The sequence below is a fragment of the Meriones unguiculatus genome, chromosome 10 (assembly GCF_030254825.1).
Source record: "Meriones unguiculatus strain TT.TT164.6M chromosome 10, Bangor_MerUng_6.1, whole genome shotgun sequence".
NCBI lineage: Eukaryota > Metazoa > Chordata > Mammalia > Rodentia > Muridae > Meriones > Meriones unguiculatus.
The window spans coordinates 99,977,244-99,995,664 of NC_083358.1; the positions used below are offsets into that span (position 1 = coordinate 99,977,244).

At 49.8% G+C, this 18,421-nt stretch overlaps 1 protein-coding gene and 1 long non-coding RNA gene across 3 annotated transcripts in view; one reads left to right on the forward strand and one right to left on the reverse strand.

The window, feature by feature from the left end:
- Kcnd3 (potassium voltage-gated channel subfamily D member 3) overlaps positions 1-9,714 on the reverse strand; it is a 216,982-nt gene extending 207,268 nt beyond the window's left edge. For both annotated transcript variants that reach the window (XM_060392933.1, XM_060392932.1), the window contains exons 1-2: positions 9,580-9,714; positions 1,994-3,171 (exon numbers count right to left, since the gene is read on the reverse strand). In XM_060392933.1, the coding sequence (XP_060248916.1) occupies positions 1,994-3,099 (1,106 nt within the window). In that variant the 5' untranslated portion in view covers positions 3,100-3,171; positions 9,580-9,714. The remainder of the gene's footprint in view (positions 1-1,993; positions 3,172-9,579) is intronic.
- A 387-nt stretch (positions 9,715-10,101) lies between these two features.
- On the forward strand, positions 10,102-18,048 carry LOC132656938 (uncharacterized). The gene is made up of 3 exons (XR_009594768.1): positions 10,102-10,214; positions 10,618-10,791; positions 10,882-18,048. It is a non-coding gene; the product is annotated as an uncharacterized LOC132656938 (long non-coding RNA).
- Positions 18,049-18,421: the final 373 nt, after the last annotated feature.

Below are 18,421 nucleotides of genomic sequence, written 5' to 3' on the forward strand. Positions count from 1 at the left end.
CACACAGACTGGCACCTGAAAATCAGCTCTGCAAATATGAGCTCTGAGCCTCACCTTCTGTAGCTCTAAAGAGTACAGAACTTTTCCTACCTTGCAAGGCTGCTGAGAAGACTTAAAGATAATATATGCAAAGTGCTTAGCACACTGCTGACACACGGTAGACACCCAGATGCTATTATACTAATAATAAAAAGGAATGGGCAGGTGGCCAGTGATGTTCCTATTGATTTCAAAATGATCCCATTTTAACTCTGACACCCATCAGTCTGCCTGGGATCTATCCCAGCACAAGTTCCTCCCATTTGTATCATGAACCCCACCATAAGGCAGCTCAGGACACTAGGCAGTCAGGACCACATCAGGGGTCAGGACCACATCAGGGACACACCTAAGGGTTGGGATGGGGTACCTGGGTTTCTTTAAGAAGGTGAAGGATGGCCATGGTCAGCGTAGAAGGGACAAATATGAAGCCAGGTGCCCAGGTCTCTTTATCCCAAATATCTCATGGTGCCAAAAGCTTACACCTGCCATTTGATCCAAGAAAGATAAAATACCTGAGTTAATGAGTTAAACATTCTTACTCACTCTGGTGAGCAACTATTTGAAAGTGTGTGTGTGTGTGTGTGTGTGTGTGTGTATGCTTGATGGTGTGTGTGTGTGTGTGCGTGTGCACGCATGTGTTTGCGTATGTGTGTTGTTGGAGAGAATGGCTTGGCTAAGTAGCTTTCTTTAGATAGACAGAGTAAAGGGAATGCCTGATCATATGTACCCTCCACAAATGGATGGTGACACCCCTTGCTTTCCTCCTTGCTCCTCCCTTGTGGCAGAATGAGAAATGTAATCACTTTAAAATGTCCAATCAGATGCTCAGCCATTCCCAATAAACACACAAAGCACTGTAGAATGACCTATACCGCCATGACGGGGGTTCAGCCAGGAAAAAAAATTGAATCACCAAGATTTCACCAACCAAATTATCAAAGACCAAATAAAAAGCCTCATGAATTCTCCATCAGCAATATAACACTTCCTTGTCTAAGCAGATCTAGATACAGCAAATGAATTGTGGAGGGTTCCAATGGCTGAGGCAGAAACCCCTGAAATCTGTCTCCATAAAGCTGCCTTTATTTGTTCTAACCCTGTTAGGGTGAATATTTTAATCTCCTTCCTGGGCCCCCTTCCCCTGGTGGGAAGCTTCACATCCCAGCACCATAAATGTATTTTTGTGACCTCAGTGGAGCAGAGAACTCAGAGACTCCAGAAGAGAAAGTCACCTGAGACCTCACTGAGCACTTGTTTCTCCCTCTGTTGCTGTTGCTGCTTGTCTGACCACATGACCCACTGAGACTATTTCACAGACACATACATAGGCTAGGTCATTCCATCTCTGACTCCAGCTGATAAAAGAAGACTGTTCCACCTTTAGTGAGAAAAAAGAAACCAGTACCTTGCTTTGCAGAAAACCCAAAATCATTGAGAAAAATTCTAACCAGAGATGCCAAACCTGGAAATGTCTGTGGCAGAAGAAAAGAAAAAATGAGGCAAAAGAGAAAGTAGCTTGCTGATATACTGCAAAGAAGAAGCAAAGGAAGGACCACTGAAGGAAATCTGCATGTTCAGATTGTATACCATTCACCCAACTTCTCACAGCCTTCTGCCCCAGCACCCACTGCTGTGTCTTTGTAGTCCTTAAAGGCATTCCGCTCTGCCATCACACACAGAGCACTGCTTGTCTGCAGAACAGAGATGGTGAAGTCATTTCCCATGTTTTATAAAATGTATGCCTCACCTCCCCCAAGAGAATCAATTCAGAGCAAGTCACCACCCACAAACAAATCACTCATCTCTTTTCTCACTATTCGACTTCCCTGGCCCCATGACTTGGGTAATGGGCTTTTATCTCCAAACCTCTCCTCGATCCTGATACACCATGGGAAGCGTTAGTATCAAGCAGCCCAACTTCACCTTATCCAGGCCAGTGGCGCTGACTTACCCCAGTGTAGTCATGGTGACGATGGTGTACCAGAAAGATGCAGGGATGCTTGTGAACTTGCTGGCAGAGGAGCCCTTCTCAGCATAAAACATCACAGTGGCAAAGATGATGATGGCCATGGTGAGGGAGAAGAGGAGAAAGCCCAGTTCCGAGGCACAGCTCTTCAGGGTGTAGCCCAGGATCCGTAGGCCCTGGGAGTGTCGCGAGAACTTGAAGATCCTGAAGACGCGGAAGACCCGGAGTGTGACAAATGCCCCGGACACGTCTTCGTTGTTGGTCATGACCAGGCCGATGTAATAGGGCATGATGGCCACAACGTCGATGATGCTCATCACGCTGCGGATGAAGCGGTATCTGCTGGGCGCTGCAAAGAGCCGGAGGAGGTATTCCACCGTGAAGATCATGACGCAGGCAGTGTCCAGGCAGAAGAAGGCCACCGAGTAGCGCTCCCCACAAGGCAGCTCCTTGCTCCCGGGCACCGTGCCGCATGGCACCGTCTCCACCACGTTGGTGATGACCGAGACGGCAATGAAGAAGCCAGTCACGTAATAGAAGACCAGTGCCAGGGTGCTGGTGTGTGGGTTCTCGAAGGCCCGCCACATGGTCTGGCGGAAGCTGAGCGAGGGCATGGACTCCTGGTTGTTCTCAGAGTCGTTGTCATCCATGAGCCTCTCGGCGTTCTCCCGCTTGCGGTCTTTGTACTCCTCGTAGCAGCAGTCTCCGATGATCTCAGGGAGGATGCCGTAGAAGGCCAGCTCGTCGTCATACGCAGAGATGCACTCATAGCGTGGGTAATGCAGCTTCCCGGTGCGGTAGAAGTTGAGCACGCAACGGAACACTTCTGGGTCGCGGTCAAAGAAGTACTCCTTGGTGTCCTCGTTGAAGAAGAACTCCTTCTCTGTGCTACCCAGCAGGGTGTCCGGGTAGCGCTCCAGAGTGGTCCTCCAGGTCTGGAACCGTCGTCCACTCACGTTGAGGACGATCAGCTCATCTTGGCGCTTGTTCTTGTCAGCGGGAGCTAGGGGCATGGGGCAGTTGGCCACTGGCATCCATCCAATGGCCGCAGCCCTGGCAAAAGGCAGCCAGGCTGCCACTCCCGCCGCCATGGTGACTCCAGCTTTTGGGCTGGTAGCTGTTCTGACACTGGGTACACCAGCTTGGAGTTAGATCAGTGACCCCTGGAGGATAGGAGAGAGCAGAGAAAAGGCTGAGCCCACTTTTGGTTTTTAGAGAAACAAGGGGAGGGTCATTGCTGGCTGAAATGGTGAGGTCTCCAAGTTAAAAACGGAAAGCACCAAGAGAGGGAACCCTAAGAGTGATGCAAGGGCAGAATCTCACAAGGGGCTGTGCAAAGGGCAGGTTCACCAAATGTTGCTGACTGCCTGACAAAGTGTCAAATTCGGGGGGGGGGGGGCAGGAGTATCTAGAAAGGAAAGCCTCTAACAGGAAGATCTGGGAAGATGGGTAATAATGAGCTCTGAAAGGTTATGGCGTTATTTACAAGTTTAAATTGGGAGAGGGTAAATGAGTTCTCATTAAATGAATTTAAAAGTGGGATAAACATGCTAATTTTTATTTCACTCTTCATCCACCAGGGTAATCAGGAATAGGGTGCCAATGAAGGAGATCAAGTAAACACATACTTTCTATTCCTCTCTGGTGGGAAGGAGACTGGGGCTGAGTTTGGGAATATCTGTCATTGCAGGTGACTCAAGTAAGCCCAGAGCCCAGGAAAGTTCTACCCCCAACTCCCAGAGAGAAGGCATTCTCTAGCAAATTGCTACTTACTCTTTGGGATACTTAGCCTGGATCCTTGCCCTAGCAACCTATTGTCCAGTTGCAGCCTTCAGAAGCACAGTTAACAGACAAGAGAAAGGTCCTGAGGTTGTACCAGGGTCTCTTCCCTCACCCAGTGAAGGAATCCTTGGGTTCTCTGTCCACCTGCCTTCCACACGCTGTCCCTTTCTCTCCTCAGAGGGAGCTGAGCTACGCTCACTGCCTTCCCTAGTTTCCTCGCCTCCTGTCTCCATCTGCCTGGAACCCAGAGTTCCCTTCCATTATATAACAATACTCCATCCCATGCCAGGCTCCCTCACCTGTCCTCTGCTGCACCCTTTGAAACTTCTTCAGGGCTGGGCACCCTTGTCTCTTCACTCACAGCTTTTTGTACCACATTTTCCCATCACCTGCCTGATTGGGGGGAATAATGGCACAGAGAACTATATTTGGCTTTGGGAAACAGATTTACCTTCCCAGATCTGGCTTTTTTAAAGATGATAGTGAAATGACTCTGCAATCCCCAAATGTATACCATCTGTGGGAAGACATGTGGTGACACAGAAACACACGTAACAGTGACGGGAAATTGTTTGCGGTTGGCACGCTCAACTCCACTAATCCTAAACTGATCACACAGCTCAGAGCCAAATCCTAACTCAGAGTTATTTGTATTCTCTAGAACTCACTTGGTTTATTTCTGCACTGAAGTAAACGAGGCAGAGGTGACTTTTGGAGTTTGTCGTGTTGTTTGTTGGTTTGGTTGTGCTGTTGGGTGGTTTTTATTCCACAGAGACTTGTGGGGAGCTTTGGCCTTCATCTTTCCAGGCATGCCGCTTCGCCTGCTTCCTAACTCTTCTGATTCTTTTGGTCCTGAGCTGCTGCTACTAGACTTTCCTACCTAGATGATACCTCCGAGACAGAGAGGCTTAAACTATCTCCATCCAATATGCTGCTCTTCACCTTCTGCCCACAGCACCCCTCACCCTAGGCCACTCACCCTGATTGTCTTTTTCGTACTGTACTCAAGGGCTGCCAAGTCATGAAGCACTATGAAAGACTGGATTCCCTTGGTCCCCCTTGCCACTGACATTCTTGTCTCACCCTCCTCCCCAACCCCAGATTCCTCCCATTACCTTGAAATTCATTCTACTCAGAGTAATCTCCTTACAGCAAGGCTCTGTTTGTACTTTACTCTGTAGCCTGTGGAATAAAACCCTAACTCTGGGGCTTAGCATTCCAGCATCCTCATAAAGGGACCCAGCTTAACATATCAGCCAGACAGCCCAGCTACCCTCCTATCCTCCAACAAGAGCAGAGATTAGCTCATGAACAAACCCTGGATATCTGTCTCTGGTGCATAGGTCTCTGTCTCTCCTCGAACCCTATTCATTAAAATCCTCTCTGTTCTCCTTTTTAGTGATGCTTCCTCTTCTCCCACAGACTCTCCTTCCTTTAGGCTCTCCACACTGCCTTTCTGCTCTAGCACCTGCCATGTCAAGGTTGGGTTACAGGTGCTTCATATCTCCTTCACTAACAGTAATGACATTAACAGTAATAAATGGCCAGATACTCTATGAAAGGTATTACACTGTCTCCCGTGGCTATCTCATTTAATCTTCACAGCAACCCCAGGCAGAGGAATCTATCATGCCCATCATTTCATGGAAAAGAAATCTAAGGCCTACAGATACCCAGCATCCTGATAACCCCGAAGCACAGGACAGGGATTTGACCTTGAATGGATTACTGAGCACCGACCACACCAGGTTCAGTACCTTATGCATCCATGGATTGTTTCCATCAAGCCACCGGGGGGTAAAAAATCTGGAGGAGACACCACTGTAGCCCATATCTTGCACATGAAGAAAATTAAAGATAAGGAATTGTCATGATTTTCTAAGTGATTAGTAAATAGTCAGAAATCACTGGGAAGTAAGAGCCTAGGCAGAACACTCCCTGGGCCCACGAATATATTTTAGGACAAAGGTCATGCAATCTCAGCCTTCTATCCAGCCCATATGAAGCACATGGTCCTGGAGTGGGTGCTAAAGCCAGGAACACTAGTTTATAGATGCTGCTTGCACTCCGTCAGTTCAACTCTGCGCCTTGTTTGTGCTACTGTGTTTCCTGGAGTTGTCAAAGATGGCGGATCTCTCCCTAAACTAAACTTGGAAGATATAGTTGAATCCAAATCCTGAGAGTTGAATGTCTGCAGACTCATGGCAGCCTCAATTAAGTGTCCTCAAGGAGTTGATCTCTGCCTCAGTTTTCCCATCTGCATGCTAAGGAGGAATTTTTCATAGGTCCCTCTCTTCCTTAGTAAAGGAGGTTGTTCTGATGCTACAGAAGACGAGAATGACAATGACATTTCCTATAGGTGTCACTGCTTAGAGGATAGAAAAACAGCGTGGGCCTGATGAGCTCTTGATTATAGGAACTGAGAGAACGGAGGAGAGTGGAGGTCATTCATCCACGATAGCAGGTAATCCACACACCACTGAGAGAAGATTCGAAAACACATCCTGCTTTGTGTGGTTGTCTTCACGGCATTCGCCCTTACAATGAACTATGTTTTCTTTGGATCACATGCTCCTCTCCCTCAGCCTATAATATACTTATGTTTCCGAGGGGTGAGGTTTCAGGAAACAAACATGAGCTGAACACTGCTTATAGATAATTCCAATGCTGACTCAGGTCGTGTTTCCTGAGCACTGACAAAGCTCTGGGAACTTTTGCATATCACACAACATTTAATTTGTTTCCCACAAAAATCCAATCATGTTTCTGCCTATTGGTAACAGGAAAAATGCCCGGGACCTCAGAAGTTTCCTTCAAAGTAGCTAAGTTAATGTATATAGGGGTGTTTTCAACAGACCATTGTCTTGCTCACTGTCAAATGGCTTTCCTGAACTAGGTGCAGCCCAACTCTGATGCTCCCATAGGAGAAGCAGGCAGCTGAGCATGCAGGCTCCGGGGACCTTCCGTGTGTTTTAGTACTACCCTTAACTGTTGGAAGCAAGCCACTGTTAACTGTGTTGAAGAAGCCTCATCTGCGAAATGAAAGAGCTAGAAAAGAAAAGTGACGAGGACCCATTGGCTCAAAAGATTCTCCTGCATGCGGGACACAGAGCCTCCAGCTCCCCATGCAGAGCAGGAAGTAGAGCATCTGGGCTGGTTGCTGTGGGGATGCAATTAGCCTGAGCCTCTTCTCAGCAGAGGGAGTTCTGGGAATTCCTGATGAGGCTGGCGCCCAGAACAGGGCACACAACCCGCATCACTGGGAACCCAAGGTAATCTAAGGCCTTGTCCACCCACAGAAACTCTCTCACCCTCCTAGATAGATAAAAGGGTTGGGCCTCAGGCCCTCCCTGGCCCCTTGACTCATGACCCCTAACACCCCTACTTTATCAAAGAGATGGGCCCTGGCAGGGGTTCAAAGGGCAAAGATTAAGAGATTGCTGCATCAAGGAGTACCCTGGAGAACCTTGTTAGCTTTTGCCAGCTTCCTGCCTCTGCAAGCTTGAGCTCCAAGCCCTTACCCTCTTTACTCTGAGTCAACTTTTCTTTTCAAAGGCTATGAGTAATTCACAAACTGCTTTCTGATGGATAATTGAGAGCTCAGAGAAAGGCAATACTAATCCTCTCCCCATCTATCCAAAAGCCTCTTGTCCCAAGGGCAAACTTTTACCCAGTACCCTAATCCAGGACACTCTTTTTCAAGAAGGCCATGCAAGCACCGACTGTCTCCAGGGACTAAGAACCTATCCTTCTGGTTCAAAGTACTGAGAAAATAGCAATTACCCTTCTATCACTTTCCATGTGCGTGAGTACGTTATGTGCACAGGCACATACATGTACACGCCTGGGTTTGGAAGAGGACGGTCATGCAGCATGCTCAAGTCCATACCAGCCACACCCACCATTCAACCCTGCACGGATGACCCGGCTCAGACAGGACTTCTGCAGGCCATTGCGGCAACCCTCACCCCTAACAGTGCCAGCGCCTGTCGGAGCTGGCCTGGGTATGAACCCTGTGCCAGGCACTACGGTGCGGCCCCATTTCCAGCCAATGGCACCGCACACGCCTCCCATGCCACAGTGTTACTAGGACGCGGGTGCCTTACCAATGAAAACTCTGAAGCTATTTCTGTTTGTGGCAAAAAGAGTTTGACAGTGGGAAAGATTTGGGAGCGAGGTGAGGGAAGGATGCAGGAGGGAGAGAGGTTAAAACCAGGTGAACTCAGCAAGACAAAGGTGAAAAATCCCGGGAGAAGGGACCACTTACCCCTGCTGTAAAAAGTCTGCTGCCTGCTATGCAGCTTCTATTTTAAAAGCAGAGGATCAAGAAAAAGGGGGGGGGGGGTTCGGACCTCTTGTCCTATGGTTTGACACTTCACCTGAGCACAGACATAAAGCAGAAAAAAAAAAAAAGTCACATCACCAAGATCTGCCCTTCAGTGACCTAGATGGAGAGTTCCCAGAAACCGGAGCTGGTCTGGGGGACTGTTTCATGCCCCCAGGGAGTCTGTCCCGTGTCTGTGTGATTTTATTATGAAATGAGCAGGGGAACCACAATGGAGATTCTTGGGGCACAGGCCTGGGACACGCACATCCTCTTCTCACAGTGCCGCTCCTAGGATGGCCGGGCAGCTTCCCCAAACTCTCTGTCTGCAGCCTCCTCAAGAGCTAAAGGGAACAAGCTGTTAATCGTTCTTCCTCTGGAGGTCCCTTGTGTACTCGTGTCTTGTAGCATTTAAGAAGCGACACGGAAAAATAAACACATCAGTTCCTTTAGGTGGGCTGGTTATGTATCCACATGCGGAAATGTAAACATGTTTTGCATTGAATGCCCAGAAGCCCCCTTTTTCCCCTAGATTAAACATTCAGGCTCCCTTGAAGTAACAGTAAATAAGGCACCGATTCAAGGATCACCTACATTCGTGCATGACCATCCTGTAAAAACCCGATTGCCGACTGCACCGTGCCTATCACCCCGTGAAAGTTCAGAGGTTCCGTCAAATACACGGAGACCTCTCTTTGCCTTGATTTCAGGTCTGGAATCTCAGCCTGTTGCTGACTTTTATCAAGGCTGCCCGGGATGAAAGGAGAACATCTTGGGCTGAATCAAATGCCAGCACTAAGCAAGCACAGGAATTTAGTTAATTCCAGGTAAGTTCTCTGCCCATCCCCAGTGTAAACACCTTGTAATGCAAAAAAGAAAAAGAAGGAAAAAAAAAAGTCTTTGAAACCCCTTGCCCAGGGCCGCTTGTAACACTTAAGAGACCTTCCCTAGGGCTCACGGAGTGGAAGATGTGCCAGGCAGGACCAGCTGGACCTGCCCCCCAGCCTCCGGCAGACACACCACAGGCTCGCTGGGCTGGAGAACTTTGCGAAGCGCCCCAAAGGGCTCCTGGCTTCCACTCTCAGCCATTTCTCTTTCCAGCTCACAAAGAGAGGGGACGGAGCAAACCGTTGCCACCAGCAGCCAGATCTCGGGGCGCTGCTTCTGGCACCCAGCGAAGCAAGGCAGGCCAATGGCAAGAGGGCAGAGGTTCACACCCCCACCCCCAAACCTCCAAGCGCCTCAGTGCCCAGAGGTGGCTCCACAGCCCAGGGAACCGACGCCCCCAGGCCGGCTGCCTGCTCCCTCACGGCCCGGCCCCACCCCCAATCCTTCCGGCGCCCCAGCGCCCACCCACCCGGGCGCGGGAGTGGGAGGGTGCCGCGTGGGCAGCCTGAGCAACAGGCGTGGGAGCAGCGCTTCTCGCACTCGCTGGCTCCGGAAGGCTCGGTCTCTTTCCTCTTACCTTCGCGGAAGCCGGCCCCAGGCCCCGCGACCCGCGCGCGCGAGGAACCTGCGGCCGGGGGCCGCCGAGGCGCAGAGCGCCCAGCAGCGCGGGGAAACGCCCAGCAGCCGCCTCCCGGGCGGCTCCTCCTCGCCGGCCAAGTCGCTCGTCCCTCCCTCGCTCGGTCGGTTCGTGCGTGGGTCCGTCCGCGGGGCCGTCCCTCCCCCTCCGCCGCCGCCGCCACCGCCGCTCCGGCTCCGGCTCGGCGGCGCGTCCCCTCCCCGCCTAGCCTCTCCGCTCTGGGGCTCGTGAGCTCCGGCTCGCTCGTTCCCTGCCCCCGCCGCTGCCGCCGCCGCCGCCGCGCACAGCGGAGCCCGGCCGGCCACGGGCTGCCTCTCCCGAGGTCCCTCTCCCGAGGAGGCGGTGGGGGCGCGGCGCGGGCGGGGCAGAGAGGAGAGTCCGGGGGAGGCGGCGAGGCTGCGCCCTCCGCTCCCCACCGATCCCCACGGGCCGAGCGGCCCCCAGGCCCGGCCCGAGAGCGCAGGGCGGCTAGGCAGCGGTGGAAGCGAGGAGGAGGAGGAGGAGGACCCGGGAGTCTCGCCGGCACGGGAGGGTGCCCAGGGCGAGGACGTGCGAGGGGGAGTGACTCTGCGCGAGTGAGTGAGTGAGTGAGTGTGTGTGTGTGTGTGTGTGTGTGTGTGTGTGTGGTAGAGGGGCGCGCGCGTGAGTGGGGGTGCAGCGGGGGGTGGGGCGGGGAGGCTAGGCAGAGCCTGGTGCGTCTCCCCAGGAGAGTGGAGGAATCCTAGGGTGTGCCTGGAGGTGGTAGCGGAGTGTGCCAACGCGGGTGTGAGCGCGTGTGCGGGCGAGGGTGGGCATGGGGATGGCGTGGCAAGGTGAGCTTGGCTTGGGGTTGGGGGAGGAGCCGGGCGTGCGGCGTGATCGTGAGTTCGGGGGTGTGTGTGGCTGGGGACTTGGGAAGAGGTGGCGGGGAGCGCCGGCGTGTATGGGGTGTGTACACTTAACTGGATGTCTGTCTCCCATTCACTGTCCACGCGGCAGAGCAACTCCACTCCTTGGTCACCTAGAGAGGTGCAGCCGGTCGCCGCGCAAGCTTTCAGGCTGACCCTGAACTGTCAGCTGTGCCAAAGCTGGAGAGGTCCCAGGGGAGACAAACTGCCTTTACCTCTACGTAAGAGCCACTGCCCTACAGGAGGGAGATGGCACGGCCAGAAGGTCAGGATTCGCTCCAACCCTCCACCACGAATTCACAGATTTAAGACCGAGAATTTGGGAACGTGAACTCTCACTTCTTTGTCTTCCCAGAATAGGCTCAGGCCCTGGGTCCTTCCCAGAAGCCCAACGACCCCTCTTGGTTAGTGCTTGAACCCAGCGTGAAGAGTGGGAGACTGGCAAATGCCCATGGGGCGTAGTGTGGCCCGGAGTCCCAGGATCACCGCGGCAGCACGTGAAGAGCGAAGTCCTGGCCGCTGAGCCAAACCGTGGCCGGCTTTCCCTGAGTCTCCGGCCTGGATGCTGGGAATCCCGGGCCCAGAGAGCGCGAAGCAGGCAGCTTCCTGCCTCTGCAGTGACTGGAACACTTTGGTTTGAGAAATCGCAGTTCTGAGTGTGGAGAGAGGTGTGTGTTGAGACACAGTTGGAGAGAAAGCGAAATGTGCGGCGAGGGTGAGGGCGAACTTGGTAGGGCATGTCTTTAATTGTGGACCTTCCTGAGTCCAGAACCGTGTTTCTGGCTTGAGGCAAACAGAGCCTGCTAGGGTTAGTTATTGAGGTCTCAGCCACTCTGGGCCTCTGGTAGCCCGGAGCTCCTTTTTCGTAGGCTCACTTAGGCTAACCAAGGCTCCCTTAAGTGTGTCAGTCTGAAAGGTGCACTGTCGGCCCTTCGAGAAGTGGGCGTGGATCTATTAGCATTTGCCAAAAGTCCTGGAACCCTGCGGGATTTGCATGCTCATTTGCATACGGTAATAATCATTAGCAACACTGCCACTCCCTGGCCAACCCTGGAAGGATTCAGGGAAGGTGCTGGCAGGGATTCTCCCTCCCTCTCTTAGGGGAAGTTGTTGTTCGCGCTGGGTTTGATCTATGTCTTTTTTATGTTTATCTTTTTTAGCTGTAACCTCTGCTGCTGTGACTCCCGGGAGGGGGCACCCTGTCCCTGAGTGGCCTGGCCCCAATAGGAACACCTTCCTTAGGTCTTCCACCTCCTTCCCAACTTGGGGCAGTGGAAACATGGCATTTTATCTCTGCCTCGGTTTGGATTTCCTGTGCATTCTTGCCACCGTTCTGCAGCGTAAAGATAGTTTAGGGATCGAGTCTCCCACACTGTCAGGGAAGGAGTGGTTCCCTGGGAACATCGGTAGACTCCTGGACTGGTCTACTAATGGGACAACTTGTGACATCCGGGTCTTTGTAAGCCAGGACACTCATTCAGACACCCTGCCCCACCTTCTCCAGTCCGGTTCCTCAGATGCTCCTACCTGATAGCCCAAGTGCAGTGTCTGTGAACTGCTCTCTCTCTCTCTCTCTCTCTCTCTCTCTCCAGTATCTGGAGAAAAATAAGGGAGACTTGGATTTCTAGTTCAGGCCAGTGTGGGTTTTGTTTACAGTTCTCGCTGAGGCCAGATGAGGAGGAAAATGGAACAAAAGAGAGGAGAAAGGAGGTACCTGGAAGAGACACTGTCCAGGAGACACTGGGTACCCAACCCTCCATCTCTTCCTGGAATCTCCCCAGCCATGACTGTTGGCTCCTTCCTCCCTCTGCCTCTGGCCCAGCCTGGCCGGGATTTTTCACTTGGTTTTCCCCCATGACGCGGCCGCTTTTCCTTTAACTCCCGGCTTCTATTTAAAAAGCTAATTTGGGAGCTTGTCGATGCTCCCAATTCAGACATTTTAAATAGGAACTGAAAGTCAGGAGCTGCCAGGGCACTAGGTTTCCTCCTCTCGCCACTGGCCCTGCTGAAGTGTCGGTTCAGTTTCCCGGGCCTCATGGTGTGTGTGTGTGTGTGTGTGTGTGTGTGTGTGTGTGTTCCTCCAGCTTGGGGAGTATTCTTTTCTATTTAAAGACAGTACTGCTATGAAGACTCTGCATATGTGTGTCCATGTGTGCCTGTGTCCTCTCCAGACTGTGCACACATTAGGATTCTTCCTTGGTCCCAAGGCTCTGGCCGATATTTGCGGAGCTTGTCACCATGTGGACTGTGAGGGGAAGATACAGCATACTTAGAGTCAGCTCCCTCTTTGCTGACACGCCAGGCTACTGTTGCCTGTGCTGTTCTTTCCCAGCACTGGTGTTCTCAGGCTTGCTCTTTGACCCTTGCCTGGGCTTCCTGAAGGGTCGCTCACTCACACCCTCGCTTCTTGTGGCTGCCCTACTTCGGTTGTTTGTCCCATGCTGGGCAAGCATTTTGGAGCTGGGACTCTTCTGAGGGTTGCAAGTTTTCTACGTTCAGAATGCCATGTACCTTGAAGGGGAGGGGGGAAGGGGAGAGCCTTTGAAGTCAGAGTGATTAGGTCTGAACCCGCCTCTGCTATTCCTAGCCTAGGATCATAGGGAGCCTCCTTAACCTCTCTGTGCTTTGGAATTTTTTTTGTTTTTTCCCCTCATCTCTAAAATGTCCAATGATAGAAATGTGGCACTTTAGTAGCTATCGTAGATAACATACTTAAAAACAATGCCAGGAATTTGGAAAGTTGGTTATTGTTCAAGATAGGAAGTACAGAGCACTCTGTCTAGGGAAGAAGTTGGAACAGCCAGATTGTGTTTGGGTGTCCATACCATGCGTTAAATCAACATGCACATGACAATACAAACGCCAGGCCATGGCCCGCCATGTCAGGTTTATCTCATTGGGCTATCTGAGTCCCTAAGCTCCAGAAAACAATAAAGGAACAGGCGCAGAGTTGTAGGGACAGGGATGAGGAGGGGTCTTAGCAAGCCAGATACCCATAGGGAATGTTCTAGAGGCCAGATTTATGCAGGAGGAGTAGGTTCCAAGATCTGTTTGTCCGCAGGCTCCCACCTCCCTACCCTACCCAAGCACATACAGCCAGGCTCCAGGAAATAAAGCTACAGAGAGAGGAGTGGCCAGCAAGGGTAGCCCATAGTTCTTGGTGCCCCCCCCCTTATATTGCCTGTTTGGTCCCATCCCTGTCCCTGCCTCTCACCCCTCCTTACCACTGGGGAGAGGAACTGATAAATTTGCTATCAGAGTCCATTTCTCTCAGTTGAGCAGAATGTCAGCATATGAGGAGGAACACAGAAGGCCATAAGCAGGAAGAAGAGCTGTAAGCAACTGAAGACATATGCTCTCTGTGGGCTCCAGTGCAACCTTGCAAATCTGGAGGTATATGTGGTGTCTTGGCTACTTTTCTATTGCTGTGATAAAACATGATGATCAAGGCAATTTATAAAAGAAGGCATTGAATTTGCAGCTCATGGTTTGAGATGGTTAGTGTCCATGTGCATCGTGACGAGGAGCATGAGATCAGAAAGGTAGGCATGGTGCTGGAGCAGTAGCTGAGAGTTTACATCTTGATCTACAAGCACAAGGCAGAGAGAGGGAGGAGAGAGAGACAGAGAAAGAGACAGAAAAACAGGAGCATGTGAGAGGGAGCTAATTGGGAATGGGGTGGGCTCTTGAAACCTCAAAGCCTACCCCCACCAGTGACACACCTCCTGCAATAGGAGGTTTTAATCCTTTTTCAACAGTTTCACCAACTGGGGGACCAAGTATTCAAACATGTGTGCCTATTGGGGGGGTGTTTTCATTCAAACCACCCATCTAGCTTTGTATGTCAACTCTGAGCTGGGGAACAGCCCTAAGCTGGCTGCTGCCTATGTCTTCCATGCCCTCATGGTAGACATGACCACTCACAGATGCACACAGGGAGGCAGTCCACAGAGGGGAACCTCTGTAGCATTCACCGTGTTTTTCTGAGAACCTGCAGCTCCACCTTCTAGGCTAGGACAGCTGGTCAACAAGCCCCGGGGATCCCCCTGTCCCTACCTTCCCAGAGATGGCATGGTAAGCACGCACTACCTCACCTGGCTATTTCTGTGGGCGTCAGAAATCAAGCTCGGGCCCTGATGCTTGTGGGGCAAGCACTTTAGCGGTGGAGCTGGTCTCAGTTCCCGGTGCCCCTCCTGCAGGTACGCTGTATCCAAAATGGTTTCTTGCTCTTCCTCGATTCTTGCTTTTCTCTGTCTGTCTTTTCCCAGGGAGAATTTGTACAGACTTGGGGTTTTAAGTTTATCCTCATGCTGAAGATGTTTTCCTGAGCTCTCCCCGGCTCCTTGCTATCAGCTTTCTCCATTCTTGACCACCCTCACCTCTTTGCTATATCTCACTACCCTCTCCTGTTGGACTGTCTCAATCATGCCATCTCTCTTCCAGAGCTACCTGACCTACTTACACTCTTCTGGGGAAGTTGCTAAAGAACACCCTCTTCTCAGCAGCCTTCCACTCATCCTCAAACCTTAAATACCCAGCACAAAGTTCACATACTAAGTTTTGGTAAAATCCTTCCTGTATCCCAGATGAACTAAGAATTCCCCCTTTGGGTTCTTCATGTGTATCCCAAGCGTGGTTCCTTCTGTCTGTGTGGGCTTAGTTGTCTGCACAGGGTGTCTCTTGCTAGCCTTTATGCATGTAAGGCAAAGACTACGTCTCTGCCAACTCTGATTCCTGACAGAGTGTGTGGCAGACACGTGAGAGATGCTCAGTGCATCCGGAGTATGATTTATTCTAACAGTCACTCCTGTAGTTCCCTTGATTATGAGTGATAAGACATGTGACGAATTTGCCATCTGGTCTGTCTCCAAGACCCTTTTTGATGGATCTCAAGCATGGACATGAGGACGTAATGGGGGTGGGCAGAGGAAAGGAAAAGGTTATTCAATATGGGCTGATCCTAGATGAAAAGAGCCCCATAGTACTCCTTTTCAAAGAAAGGCTATAACGTTGGATTCAGCTGGTCCTGCCCATGCAGACTGGGCCAGTGTTCAACCAGACTGGCTAGCAGGGTTTGCATTCTTTTCTTTCTACCCTGGTGAGATGTGAATCACATCCACTGAACATCACCTCTTTGGGAACAGCCAGGACACAGCCAAATTGCAATGTCCCTGTTTCTTTGCAGCTGTGACCATAAAGACAAACATGGCTTACAGACACCAAGACCAAAGGCTGCTGGGTTTGAAGTATAACCTTATATGAGAACCATATCAATAAATCCAGGACAGTGGAGGCTTAGTGGGGAGAGCACAGTCCTTGGATAGACCTGGCTTCAAAGTTTGACTCTGTCATTTACTGCCTGTACGACTTTAGGAAAACCATTTCATTTCTCTGATGCTTATTTCCCTCGCCTGCCTGAGTTCTAATGATGGTATTGTAACATAGGACTGATAAGGATGGTGTTAGACTATGTGGAAACAGCCTCACATGCAATTATTGATGAATCTATTAGCTGTTGTAATATTGTAGCTAAGTCTAGAGGTGTCTGAAACCAGCTCTTTAAACTATTCAGCACAGTTCCTCAAACGATGTTCGTGAACTTTAGGCAGGTCACCCAAGCTCTTTGATATGAGTGAGCACCTGACCCTCAGAATGCATGTGTGAGATCAGAGTCTATGCCTTAGACATTCCTTCCATTGCCTTCTCTTTCTGTTCTGTGGTACTCTATTTCTGCATTTTAAGGTCTTTTTTCCTTTTTAAAAATATTTGTTTCAATTAGCTATTTATAATTTCTATACTAATTATCCATCATATATTATTTCATTATATATAATATTTTATGTTAATTATATATTATTTAATATATTTATATAGTGCATTGTGTATTAATTATATATTATATATAATTATATAAATTATATATTATATATAAATTACATATTTTTATAAATTTAAATTTATATATTAAAGTATATAAATTATTATACGATAAATATAATTATCTGTTATTATATATTATTAGTTTGTGTGTGTGAGTACACTCAAGGTTGATGACAGCCTGAGGGAGTTGTTTTTCTGCTTCCATTATGGGAGACTGGAGGCTTAAACTCAGGGCACCAGGCTTGATGACAAGAACCCTGCTGAACCATCCCACTAGCCATCTTTCCTTTTCTTTTCTCTTTTTTGTGTGTATGTATATTTGTGCACATGTGTGTGGGTGTGTATACCTGCCATGTAGCGGCCCCAGACAGATGTTCAGTGTTCTGCACTATTGCTGTCTGTCTATCCCCCTGAGATGGGGTCTCTTACTAAACCTGGAGCTAGGCTGGTAGCCAGCAAGTGCCAACGATCCTCCTGTCTTCACCTCCACTACTTTAGGGTTACTGGCTGGCATAGGCACATCCAGCTTTCTGTGTGCACTCTGGGGTCTGAATTCAGGTCCTTATGATTGCACAACTGTTCCATCTCTCCAGCCTTCCCTCCTTGCCAGTCAGAACTGTTTAATCATTTAGACCAAGATACAAGTGATTTCATTGTCCAAAGACATAGCATTCACATGTAAATTGAACAGAGTACTAACCAAGACTTTTAAGTAGAATGAATGAGATTTCTAGCATTCACCAAAGTAATGGAAGAAAACTTGAGGGAACCAAGAGGTGCTACTTAACTCCACAGACTTCTGTCCACTGAACCGAATGATGCCAGTGCAAACAGTGAAGTAGACTGTTTCTGAATTCCAAAGCTGAACAACCAAGTAAGTCTCCAGCTTTTGTGAAAATCATAATAAAGGGATTTATGCACCAATTCTACACACCTACTTCCTTTGGCAAGCAAACAGACACAGTTCATGAGACTCCAACTCCGCACATCTGTGATGCTTACAACCAATTGCCTTTGCTCTCCAGAGCTCAAAGTCTGGGTTGACTGCCTCCTTGTGTTTCTGAAAGACTTGGCTACAAAATCATTAATTGCTTTAGAGAACGGACAATTACACAAAGACAAGCCAGCTCCTATGCCCATATTGCAAGGTCTTAAGAGGCTTCAGGCTCTCTACAAGACCCTTAATAACATGGGTTTTCAAAGCTCTTCAAAAAGTCTTTACAGATGAGAAAATTATATGTCCCATGACCCCTCAATTAGCACTGAACATTAGCAATTCATGACCAATCAAGCAGCATCTATATTCTAAGGCCTCTACTCCACATCTTTGAGTCACATTCCAGGTGTCATATAATGTCATCACTAAGTAGTTCAGCAGCCTCACTCTTAGTAACAAAAGCCATCTCTCCAGGGGAGACATCCTTCTTGCCTCCTTCTGTGACACAGAATGTGTGCCCGATGTGGATTTGAGAAGCTCAGGAATTTCCAGCATTCTGCCCAAAGTCTGTTCTGTCCTTTGCATGGAAAGGGGCACACACACAATATGCCTGGCAATGATGCCTCCACGTGTAAGCTCCTTGGCATCCGTAGGTCTGCTTCACAGTAGCTGTGATGAGGCCCAAGCTGAAAGGCTGAAGTCAGTTCAAAACACAGCTGTGTTCTTGTTTTAGTTAGGGTTTCTATTACTGTGATGAACATCATGATAAAAACCAACTTGGAGAGGAAAGGATTTGTTTCAGCTTATAACTCTCAGGTCACACTCTGTTTCGGAGCAAAGTTAAGACAGGAAGTCAAGGCAGGGACTGAAGCAGAGGCTGTGGGGGACTACTGCTTACTGACTTGCTCTTCATAGCTGGCTCAGCCTGCTGTCTTATACACCCCAGGACCACCTTGGCACCACCTACAGTGGGCTGGGCCCTCCCACATCTGTCATCCATTAAGACAGGCTTCCATACAGGCCAATTTTATGGAGGCATTTTCTCAATTGTGATCCATTCTTGTCAGATCACTCTAAT